The following is a 12,674-nucleotide window of genomic DNA, read 5'->3' on the forward strand; positions in this document are numbered from 1 at the left end:
GACATCACTCCACAGGCAATTCCTCCACCATACGTAAAGTAGACCACTTACCAGCTGTAATACATCATCTTGCCGCAAAAGGAAGTGATCTGTGCTGTCCACTGTTGAGGAAGCTGCTGCCAGTGCCTGCAAGTAGGAACAAAAAACAAGACATTACTCAGCACCAAAGGGAAAAGGCCCCACCGCACATCAGTTCATGAATACTTGAATGCAGTGCATAACTACCATGTAGCAAAGAAGAAACAGCACAAGCAGTGTTATTATTACACGCTGTTATTATGTCATCCATCCTCATTTCAGTGTTGTGCTGTATTCAAGTAATGATGAATCTAACTAACGGGTTAAAACGTTTGTTTTATTGTGCACTCAGTTCTTGTTACAAGATTTAGTACTCCAAATTGAAAACTGAAATTCCTAAGGGAAAATCACAAACTTCCAGCAGTTTGCAGTGTTCATGAGAGAACAGCCCAAGTGCAGTTTATAAACAATAAATTAGGGATGTGCAAATACTGAATGGCACATGTAGAACCGAATATCCAATTGAGGAAAGAAAAGAAATATCAAATCAAATAATAATATCATGAAGTTCTTCACAAAATTTAATGCTACAAATTTTGGGCAAGAATAAAATGGTGCTGTGCATTCTTAGAGTTCTCCTAGCAATGCTTTACAAGAATTTTGCAAGCTATCAGTAACATTGGTACATAGAAATCAAGGTATGCATTACAATGTACTCTTATTAAAGGGAGCACCAAATCAGTATGCCAGCAATGATTACAGCTCAGTTCTAGTATATAAACAAGATATTTTTTTTGTCAATGGAATTTCTGTTCAATAGAATCAAGTACCTTTTTCCCCTCTGAAACTAATGAATTAGTGAAATTCGATTGTACTGTAGATCAATGTGGTTCTCAGTTTAATACTGGATCTGTTTTGCGACAATCTTTTATTAGTTGCATAGAAAGATTTTCTTTCCAGTTTTTCTCCAAAATACTGAAGGGATAAATCAACTTTATGGCTGTTAGGCTATCGTAAGGCCAATCTCCACAACAGACGAAAGGACTGCGCATCACATGACTCAATCACCACTCCGAGCGTAGCCGGCTCCGACAGTAAAGAGCAGGCGCTGTCTGCAACGTTTGAGTGTCATGTTTGGCGGGATGTGCCACCTGTCAAAGATTCTGAAACCTGGAGAGTCACGGCAAGGTCGCATGACACTCACTTGAGTGGCTCATCAGTGATCGCTTCTGAAATAACAAGTGCAGGTTAGAGTGACGGCTGTTGAATTGGGACGTGAAGTCTGTCGCCGTGTAACCAACACGATCTGCTTGCAATGAGAGGCTAATCAGCATGATCTTCACACGTGCTCTCTCATTTTGCGAATTACGCACTGCTTTTGTTGCCTTCCCTCTGTCCACGTCTTGTTAACCATTTCAATCGGTCCTGTCAACCGAGCTGAACCTTGTGCCAACCGAGGCGGCCCCAGCCAATGCGGCACTGCTGTGTGAATTTAGGCATACGGGCGCCGTGTGTGCACGATCTCCGCATCGTGTCGACATCTGGGAGCACTCGCAGTCACAAAGTTCGTCACTGCATCAGCGGGGGCGGTTCATCCACAGTGTGCTCGCCATTCCTTTTGTGCCGAAAACAATGTGAAATGTGAAATGTGAAATGATGTGAAACAATGTGAAATGCTCACTTGGGCAACGCCGGGCACGAGGGGATCCGCGATGCACGTGATACTGCGCAGTTCTCTACACCGAACATTTCAAATATTCAAGAAGTCAAATAGTAGACATCCAATTCGTGGATAAAATTATTAAAACATTCACTATTCGATTCGATTTCATGATATTAAAGTATCTGTACACTCCTACAAAAAATCTAAATTATGGGGACTGACATCTCGCAGCTCCACAGCGGGTTATTGGGGACATTGTAGTCAAGGGCTCCGGATAAATTTTGACCACCCGAGACTTTTTAATGTGGACCCAAAGCACACCTTTGTATTTCTTCTACCATCGCAAAACATAGTACACCAGCATTTTTCTTTTTTCGCTCCCATAAGAATGCAGCTGCGGCAGCCAGGAATCGAGCCCGCAACCCCACGCTCATTATTGCTATTTATTTCTGTTCATAAGATTAAGCGTGTAGTGGCCTAAGTACTTAAGCTACTTCAATAAAATAAGAAGTCGCAGTTTCACCCGAAAGGCAAAGCATCGATTGCGATAGCAAATCAGTAGACAGCTATATGAAGGAAGGATCGTAGTTTTATCGGCCATATAAACATGGAAACATTCACATACTAACTGAATTAGCAAGCATGGTGTGGTGGTGGTGATAAACATTATTGAAAGAGGGGAAGGGGAAGGTTGGACATGGCTGAGGGATCTGGCTCAAGTAAGGCCCTTGGCCTGCTTGGCCTTCTCCACCCAGTCCACCAGTACAAGCTGTCGGTCGACATCCCTGACCCTGACCCAGGCGGTCCAGTCAGTCTCGCTGCTGACTGGGGAATGAGAAAATGGGAGCGAGGTGCATTCCCACATTATGTGTGTGAGTGTCCCTGTTAGTGAACAGAGCCTACATAGGTCGCTTTCCTTGCTCCTTGTGATTTTGTTAATGTACTTTGGGTGGGTATGTGTTTTTTTGCAGTTGCCTCAATGCAAGCGCTTGCATTTGTGGGGATGCGCGACTCTCGCGCGTCCCCTGATGTTTTTCCTGCATAGTGCGCCTCCTGTAGTGCGGCTTCGCCGCGTGGCCTGCGTGATGCCCGCGGCGGTCGATGTGGTTGGGGCACGGTGCAAGAGATGGCGCGAGTGTTGTGCTGCTAAAGCCGCCGACAGGCGGGGCTACTTGGGTGCCGGAAGACAAGGCGCTCTCTCTTCGGTTCGAGATCAGCAAGCGGTACAGACGTGCCGTGCCGCGCGTGCGCCGACCCATGCTTCTGCGAGACCGTCTCGCGTGGCCGTCTTGGAATGCGCCGCCGTTCGCGTGACAGGACGCGCGAACGACCAGGCGTTGGGATCCAGCATGGGGCGAACATATTCGCTCGCTATGCGGTCGCGGTGAGTCGGACTTCTAGGATTTGTCGCGCGCCCATCGGCATGTTTTGTGGATAGCAACTCGGCTAGCAGGCATTGGTCTATAAAAGATGCAATAAATGCCCTTGTGACTGTTAGCACTACTGTGTTGTCGTTCCTTTGTCCCAAGAGTACGGAGGAGAACCCCACACATTTTATAGAGTTGCTTGGCCGGTGGTGGGACCGTGTTCAGAGCACACAAGCAAACATGAACCCATCACACTCAACAAGCGCAGATGCTCACTGTCAGAATGCTGATGTGAGTAAGTGCAGCTGCAGCAGCGAGCGGTGACCTTTATGCGGTCTATCACTTCAACACAAGAGTGACGAGAACACAGCTTGCACGAAGGTATGAGCCATCTGCAGATCCCTTTCGACATACGGCGCACGCCACCGTGCAAAGTATGCACTTTGCCCCCTCCCTCTCCCACTGCCTCCCCGGCTTTCCTCCATATATGGCGCGCGAGACTGAGTCGTGATCGTCAGTTCCGCTTGTGCCCGGTCGCGAAATGCACAGATGCTGTCGGAACAGAATGCTGCCTTCCCCCTCTCCCATTTTTCCCCCACGGCTTTCCATGTGACGGAAGACGGAACGTTTGCTCTCCACTTTCTTCCTTCACGAACACCAGACTAAGCTGTGATTGTTGGCTTCCCTTGCGTGCTTTCACTCACACATACAGCATACAACGCCAAGCGATGGCGTTATTGGCCTTTGATGTTATATGGAACATCACAGCGACGCCGACAGCAATGGCAAAAATGCATCTGGAGTGTCGATATAATTGCTATTACAACAAAAAAGAAGCTTAAGGAACAGAGTTTCTCTATTATTGGCCAGGAAGACTGTGCTCAAACTTTGTAACTGTGGATAATGAAACACATGAAACTGAAACAGCTTCTGACCCCCAGCGCTAGAGTACTACATGAACTTCCCGAGCGCGACAGGCAGTGCCCCCCCCCCCCCCCCGTACCTTGAGTGAGAACTTTGAGCCCAGCGACCCGAGCACCTGCAGGACGGCATGATGCTGCTCAGCCGTGCGCTTGCGCTCGTTGAGTGCCTCAGCCAGCTGCTCCAGCTGGGTCAGGGCCAGCTGCAGGTACATTCGGTCATCATGGCCCTTGGGCGTCTGCTTCAGCAGGTCCTATCAGAGAAGAAGCACAGCAGCACTCCTTACACTTGGGGTCGCCATAGCTCTAGCTCAGATAATGCGTAACCCTTACATTGCTGCTCTCGAGCTAACTCGGGGAGCCACAAGCGTGCACAGTCACTGCTCCTCCCAGACACTTACTCATTTTGTGTTTTCAGGACGCTCCCTGCCTTTCCAAGAGCAACTCTTGCAAAAGAGAGCAATATGTACCCATTGTTTAGTCATGTCTCCAATCAAAATGTAAGCTTTTCCACACCAACCTTTACGCTAGCAAATGTCCATACATTAACAAGGGCAGTTACTCTCAGTTCTACGGACGTCAGTTTAACAAATACTTCAGAATGACAAACTTTTAGAAATGCCCCGGCAGTTTTCTTATGCATTCTATGCAAAAATCTTTCAGTTAAATGAATTTCCGAGTAGCGAATATTTCAGTTGAACGAACTTGAGGCTCCTTGTGGACATTAACACCAGCTACAATTAGAAACTACTGGCATAAATCCGGCCTTTCCCCCCTGTGCAGTGAAAGCAACCAAGAGGAGCAGCGCAACTAGGTTATCGACCCCTGGATGTGGACAGAGGTTTGTCACCAGTTGGATGTTGGCAGCAACACTTCGTTTGAGACTATAGCAGTGACAGCGAGCTTGTTACCTGTGCTGAACTATTAGATCTGGAAACTGTTTCCAGTGTTTGTGCCAAAGAAGAGTGCGACAAGGAAGATTAAATGGCAGAGGCAGATTCAAATACTGTAACTCTTGCCAAGGCTGTAGGATGCCTAGGAAAGTTGCGAGACTTCATGTCTCAGCAACAAGCTGTGCCAGAAGAAGTGCACAAAAATATAGGCTTTCTGAACAGCCGTGTTACTTCTTGCGCTTTAAGAGCATGAGTGCAAATGAAAATTAGATTTTTTTTTTTCGAAATGATATAGGCAGCAACATAACTGTAACGCATTTCGTATCTATTGAAGCACACAATAACTCCACAAATTCCATTCCACACTTTTGACTCAATGTCTGCTGTGCCCTATGCTGTTCCACATTCCAGTGAATATTCAGTCTAGTGAACTTGCAGTTAAGTGAACTATTTTTTTGGCTACCTTGAAGTTCACTCAAGTGAGAGTTCACTGTATTATTCCTCCTGTGCAGCTGTACATGGCTTATCTGCAGTGCGCAAGTGACATCTTGGCTAGAAACCAACAGGGGGATAATGTAAATATTCTTGCTGCTCCAGTCTGACGTGTCATGGCAGCATCTCCCTGCACTTTGAAACAGTTTCCAAGGAGCACAACTCCCTGATGGTTACGACAGTGGCACGACTGTCAAATTTAACATGCCTATATATTTGGCTTGGGCTTTCTGTGTATCTATAAATCAGGGTTCACGAGAGCAGTTCGACAAAGCAGTTGCCAAACAAAGAATCTAGACGAGACAAGGCCCCCACCTGAAGGAGTAGGATGAACTGCGGAAACCGCTGCACAGGCTTCACCATGAGGCCGAAGAATGACAGCCGGTCAGGACTGTAGATCTGCTTCATCTGCCGCAGGAAAGAAAGGAACACGCTTTCGAATCACAAGTCTGTTCACTAAACGAGAAGAAAGGGGTTTAACCGAGGGGCCCGATGACTAATAGGTCTGTTCACTAGAAGGTTACAAGCATCACCGCGGTTGTCCAGTTCCTGACAGCATTGCAAACAAACACTTGTCAAGGCTTGCTTCATGGGCAGAAAGGGTGCTTCAGATAAAGGATGTACCTATTTATCTGCCATACTGATAATTTAATACCCTTTGAAACCAAATATAACATTGCCTATGCTATTAGGTTGCACTGAAAACATGATTTGAGGCTTATGTATGGCTCTTTCTATTTCCTCATTTTTTTCGTCAGTAGCTCAGCTCTGGTTGCTGTCATTAATAAAAAGTTATGACATAATAAAAAGTTACTAATAAGAAAACTAAGACCAAATGAAAACATAACGCTTGTGCGGGTCCAACCGAAGCAATCAGTCAGACTATCATAATGACATAGTATTTTTGCATTCACAGATGATTGAGACTGCTGACAGAAATCTCAACAACCTTTCACTGAACGTTTGTGATATGTGCCAACATATTTAAAGTATGTTTTGTAGGATAAACTCAATGCTGAGGACAGGTTACTCTTGCAACTTTTTCAGGAACTAAATGAGGTTGCTAAGCAAAACCATGAAGATGCCAAAGTGCAGAATAATGGAACTCGCACACTCTGCAAAATGTGGTTCTCATATCAACATGTGCAAGGAGCCATCACAACAGCAGTCTGGAAAATGCAATTTCTTCGGGGGCAGAAAGGAGAGAAATAAATAAGAAAGTGCAGGTGATGCAAAAATCTCACAGCAAATGGTGCAAAACTAAGGACAGCGAAATGTGACCGAAGATCGAAACAAAAGTGAACAGCGTGCACAAGTGCCGATTATATTGCCGAGACAGATGTAAGCAAAAGGTACACACAACATGACAGTGAGACGCAAAACAAAACAGTGCTGGGTAATGAAAAACATCAAAATGGCTTATGCATTTAGACATGTAAGTCACAGAGACATTGCAGGGACATGTGTTCTAAGGAAAACCACTTATTTAGTGTTCAATCCAACACGACGCTGTTTGGCCATCCCTAGCCCTTGGACCATTGAACACCATATATCATCAACATCATCAATCCAGTATAAATTTAACATTTCTTCTACATAATGGAGAAAAAATGGTCAATAGCAATTAGCTGCGGTTCCCATTTAGTTCCCATTAAGGCTTGTTTTGAAAAACTGCTACTAGTATTCACAAATATACCTAAGTCTCTGCATGACATGTCATGAACTCAAAAGGGGAGTGAGTGCCAAAACAATGCAAAATCAAAAGCGAAGAATACATAAAAATGCAACAAGACGTGTTGTTGAAACACGGAGATGCGTGTACAGGCACTCAGTCGGGCCATGTTGGGTGGAATGGTAGGCTCGGAGCACGAGACTGTGTCCGTTACACCAGTGCAGGAGACGAGGGCAGCCCGAGTGCATTGCAGGGGGGGAGAGGAGAGAATGGAGAAGCAATGCATCTCTCCACCATCAGTTGCATTCTTCTGATACTGCCTTCATTCACTTTCTATTTTTCTCTTTTGGTTCCAGACAGTCTCCTCACCTTGTATGACTCCCTTCCCGAGCCTGATCCTTCTTCTGAAGGCGGCGGAGCACGTGACTGACAGCGTCACAAACAAGAGAGACAAGAAACAGCAAAGGTTCTCCTAAACTCCAGCAATACAGGTGGCCAACGAAAGCAGCCACATCATGTTCACCACAAACAAAAAAAATAAAAACTATGAATTTACAGTTTTGAAGAGTAAGCAGTAGGGACATAGTGGTACATATAGAGCAAAAAATGACACACGAAAAGCAACAGTCAAGACTATTGGCTAGCTGAAAGTCTTGTCTTCAGCACCACGGAAGGTACTTAGTTTTTTAACACCATAGTGAGCCTAACAGTCAATGGTCCAACGGACACATTACATGTCATTCAACACCATGCCTACTGCAGAGACCATCAAGGGATGATCCAAGCATGCCACTACTACTCACTGACTGTCATACCAAGACGCAAAAGATTCACAGAAGATATCACGGTGGCTGCAACTTTGCTAATCAGTATGGTTGTGAATGCCTCCTTCTAGAATTCCTTGCTGCTCCTAAAGCTTAATAGTTGCATTTTGCCCAGTGTAGCTACACTTGGGGTCACTTATAATTATTGCAGTGAGATTTATGGAAGTTGCATCAGCTGTCGCAGCTAAATGAAGTTTATTATAATAATAAAGAAGTAAACAAGGGATTCTGTGTAAATTGAACCACCGGAACAGTGTCCATCATGGTACCAAGTATTCCTTGAGAGAGCCTAAACGATTAGTTACTTAAAGATTGTTTAACTAACTTCTTAGTAGCTCACCTAATGGTCAAGGTGTCAACTAAAGTTGACGGGTGCCATTTCTTCAGACTGACTTCGCATAATGTAGACATTGTGGTAGCTGCTGCTTTTGAAATACATATTTTGCATACCTTGATAACTTATCAATTCAATTCAATTTAAACTGCATATAGAAGAACTTTTCCTCTTCTCATTTGTTTGCGAACTCCATATTTTTCTGAAAAGTGTACCACATATGAATACTGACTTTCAGCTCCACATGTTTTGAAATTACCAAGTTCAGAGCACCCACGAGTGGCAAAACACTGAACATCCAGCCACAAGAACAAGCCGCACGCACCTTGAGGAATTCTGCAAAGGCAGACTTGCTCTTAGCTGCTTGCTTCGCTGTCTCCATGGCTGTGCTAAAGTTGTTGATGAAGTCGCTGTAGATGTCAAGTACAATTGGCTTTGAGAACTGAAAGAATACACAATGCACAGTAAGACAAAGGTGTAAGATTATCTTCAAAGGAAGGCAGATCATGCAGAGCATGACTGGCTGCCAGAGTTTCATGGCACGTGACAGATACATGCCTTTGTTGAACAAAGGTGACCAACCTTTGTTCCTTTCTTGCCAATGAATTCTCATTTCATCAATACAGAAGATTTAACAGCATACCAAACCTATCTGTGCTTGTAACATGACAATTCACTTCAATCGCAAGAACATTGGTCCCACGACTTTTGGCCTTGAAACTCTCTCCTCACTAGTGGGTCCTAACAGCACTCGCAACATAAATGATGCCCACGAGAGTCATGAAAATTGACTCCCCTACTTTTATAATGCTTTAAGACAAGCATACGTAATCCATTTGTGGCAGCAGCAGCTGTGCCTGATGCAAATGCCCAAAACTTACCATAAAGAAAGATAAATATGTACCACTATTTTTTCTTTCCTAGAACTCTCATCGAATGGAGCCTGCTCCCACATGACATCACTAACTTGTCCTCTCATTTCTTTTTTATCTGCCACATCGTCATCCATGACAGATCAGTGACAATGATAGACACTGCAAATTCATTCTTGTAAATTGTACTCGGCTTTTAAATTTCTTATTGCTGTTTTGTCACCTTGGCATTGTACATGAACTAGTGAGAATGTATCACCAATAATCGTTAATGCCTCATATGTCAAATGTATCACTCCTGCTCTGGCTGCCAAAAAATGATAGGCAGCATCAATTAAATAACGTAAGTAAAGACAAAGCACGAACAAATGGCAGGCTTTCACACTGAAAGGAGAAAAGGCTCACCGAGGCGAGAAAGACTTCGCCTATACGCTCTTCCTTGTCCCACTCGCAGACGCACTGGGTGAGGGCGATGCCGAAGAGCGTGTGACACTGCAGGATCTCCTCCAGACGGAAGAACATGGTGTCCACCTTGCGCTGGCTCACAAGCGGAGGCTGGCTGGCCATCAGCGGGCGCTTGAAGTCCTGCAGCGGTGGGCCCAGTCCTACTCAACATCCAGTTTGCTTACAGCAAATAGTTCGACAGTAAATAGTTACTACCAGCCTTGCACATGATATGAAAACTCGAGAGCAACAGTTTCCAAATGTAACCTGAAATAGCAGCAAGCTTTTCTAATAAAATGCAGTACTTCGTTCTGTGCAAGGTTCCTGACAGGCGTGCTTTGCTAGTCGGACTTGGGCTGGCCGCATCCACTATCATTGCTTTGGCTCCGTAAAGCGGACAGAAGCTACAGCATCAGGGTCTCCATCTTGATGATGCGTTAACAAAGCAATACTCACAAATTTTTTGTCCATTATTTATATTTATGTATTCATTATTGAACACAACAACCTCGGGGTCTCTGCAGGTAAGGTACTCTGGTTTGACGTACAAAAAGGAGAAAGGAAAAACAAAAATGAGCAGGCATGAAGGTTATTCTATATCGCACCTCTTCACAGAAAGAAAAGCAAATGCAACTGTTTTCTGAGAGTAACTGTGTTAAAGACAGAGGGTGCCATTTTCAGGTAGCATAACCTGTGGAGTAAGCAGCCATGTGCAATGACCGTTCATCAAATGGAAGAAAAATTTGAATTTACTATTTCTATGCAGAACAAGTAGCAAGTTTCTTCCTTCAAGGAGATTGCTTAAGAGTTTCTCATGAAAAGTGTTATTTTTATTTACTGCAAGCACAGGTAATGCAACAACCTAAAATGCACTGTTAAAAAAAAAGTAACATGTTAGGAAAGTACAACAAAATTTTAAACATCAAGCTTCTTTAACTTATGCATTTTTGTTGAATCTGCTGAATGACTACAGCCTTCACATGGTGGCTCTTTACTTTCTTCTAATGGTGATGCAGCCAATAGGCAACTGAAAGCTCCCAACAGAGATTGTTAGAACACCTAAAGCCACTTGGCAATTGATGCTAACACACAGGAAGCTAAGAAGCCATGGAGTTCAAAATGTACTCACGAAAATAAGCCTCTGAAGAGATCCAACGTATGAGTTTTCGCTTTCAACTATATTATTTACAATGAGTCGCCTCTTGATCTGGAAACGTGGGCAACAAGAAAAATTGTGAGACACTTAAGCAGTAGGACGCAACAAAGAGACAGATTGTACATATGCAAGGAAAGAATAATCGAAAATAAATTCACAACAGCATTAGACACACACTTACCTGTTCAGGTGTGAGGCCAGGAGGCACAGCTGGCAGAGTCAACGGAGGTCGCTGCTTTTTGGGCGCTTTCACATCACCATAGCCTTCATCCTCTGTAAAGACAAGTGCAGCCCCATGCCAGGTTTGGTCAGTATATACTCCCTGTTGTAAGACTCATGACCGAGAAATCAGATGCTAGCTCACCCGAGACCGGAAACACAAACCAGAGCAACAAAAAAAAAAGAAAGCCACAGAAGTTACAGGCAAGAAGCACATGACAATGGGCTGTCGTAAGCTTTATTCAGTAGTACTATCCCCAGAGAAATGTACAATGAAACACAGGTGCCGAGACAAAGCTGGCTACAGTAATGACCTACACAACTTTAGTACTGTTTACATACAAGCATAGGAACATGCACTCTCTGGACTGTCACAAACAGGTACAAGAGGCTAATGCTATAGCATTTCCAGCACTTCCAAACAGGTGCTCATGCCTGCTCGCAATAGTCCAGCATGGGTGATGGCAGTGTCCAGGGAAACCCATACTGCCAATGCACCACAATCCTGTCAATGCACCATGACAACAAAAGGTGCTCTCAACTAAGTGCAGTATGCAGTCAACATCTTCAATCACGGCTGCATGCAAAGGCTGTTGGGAATCGCTCATTCCGAGAGCTCGTGCCTTTTCAAAGATTTGTGGGTTACTCTCGTTTCCTTACCGATTTTGCATCTTCATGAATGTCATACAGAAAAATGTCTTGATTAGCAAAAAAATATACAATGCTAGCCGTCAAATAGATGAAGAAGGAAATCACCAAGCACACTGATTAGCACCCCAGTGCCTTGCTTCACAGATGCCAATGCTCACCTGACAACTGGCGGCTTCCCATGCGGCTCCCCAACTTGTCAGAATCGAAATCTTTCCGTCGGGTGGAGAAGAAGCGTGTGAAGCTGCTGGTCAGCTGTACAAACCCAAGAAAGGAGGAATAAATGAAAATTTTCATAATGTGACAACAACCATCAAAACTCTCATTACTCGCACTGCAGGTGTCATAGATTTGCTGAACTGGTCGCGAATTTACTGCACAACACCCTACAATCCAGACTATGCTACTATGAATAAAAGCTTTCAATTGTGCCTTTAAAATTGGAGGCTTCCTCTTGGAATGCAGAGCTGAAAGCTGCACTGACTTCTTGCCAACACCTCTGCTCCTGTGGTAAGCACATTTAAAGAAACTTTATGCGGTTCCACAAACATGTTTTGAGACAGGGGTCAATGCCTGAAGTGCATGCGATGAAGCCAAACATTACTGTATACATCAAGCTGAGAACCAGTGATGCAGTTTTTCAAAGCTAAACTTGCCCAAGGAATACTTAACTTGGTCTTCAGAGGGTGTCAAGCAGGAGGAGACAGCTCTAAAAATTTGCCTGCCAGCCACGCCTCAGTTGGTAACGAAACCTAAATGTGAGCCTAAATGAGAGCTGCATTCTCACATTCATATTAGCACACCAGCGTCCAAACATACAAGCTAATAATAATAATAATAATAATAATAATAATAATAATAATAATAATAATAATAATAATAATAATAATAATAATTTGATTTCCATCAATGCGATGAGGGAAGTCGTGCTGTTTATACCATTCCTATATTTTAGCACCCATGCTGTCTCTCTCTCCCCCTTCTTTTTTCATTTCTGCCCAGGAGAAGAGGAACTACCCTGCTCTTGTGCTTTTCAAGTAAATCTATAGGAACAATTTTTTTCAGCCAGTTTAACAGCACACAGCAACACTGAAGTGATGCAACCTCGTTGGCGAATCCTAGTACCAGCCGTTCCCCAGCGGCAAATGGTTC

The 12,674-nt window shown here is 44.2% G+C and overlaps 1 protein-coding gene across 4 annotated transcripts in view; it reads right to left on the reverse strand.

Moving 5' to 3' along the window:
• Positions 1-12,674, reverse strand: part of LOC142575953 (uncharacterized) — a 65,524-nt gene that overhangs the window by 38,211 nt on the left and 14,639 nt on the right. For 3 of the 4 annotated variants that reach the window (XM_075685794.1, XM_075685791.1, XM_075685793.1), the window contains 9 exons: positions 11,684-11,777; positions 10,837-10,928; positions 10,629-10,706; positions 9,461-9,640; positions 8,509-8,625; positions 7,395-7,451; positions 5,669-5,761; positions 4,052-4,222; positions 52-126 (listed from right to left, as the gene is read on the reverse strand). In XM_075685794.1, coding sequence (XP_075541909.1) covers positions 52-126; positions 4,052-4,222; positions 5,669-5,761; positions 7,395-7,451; positions 8,509-8,625; positions 9,461-9,640; positions 10,629-10,706; positions 10,837-10,928; positions 11,684-11,777 — 957 coding nt within the window. The remainder of the gene's footprint in view (positions 1-51; positions 127-4,051; positions 4,223-5,668; positions 5,762-7,394; positions 7,452-8,508; positions 8,626-9,460; positions 9,641-10,628; positions 10,707-10,836; positions 10,929-11,683; positions 11,778-12,674) is intronic. The other variant, XM_075685792.1, reaches the window with a different exon arrangement.

The sequence above is a fragment of the Dermacentor variabilis genome, chromosome 3 (genome assembly GCF_050947875.1).
Source record: "Dermacentor variabilis isolate Ectoservices chromosome 3, ASM5094787v1, whole genome shotgun sequence".
Lineage (NCBI taxonomy): Eukaryota > Metazoa > Arthropoda > Arachnida > Ixodida > Ixodidae > Dermacentor > Dermacentor variabilis.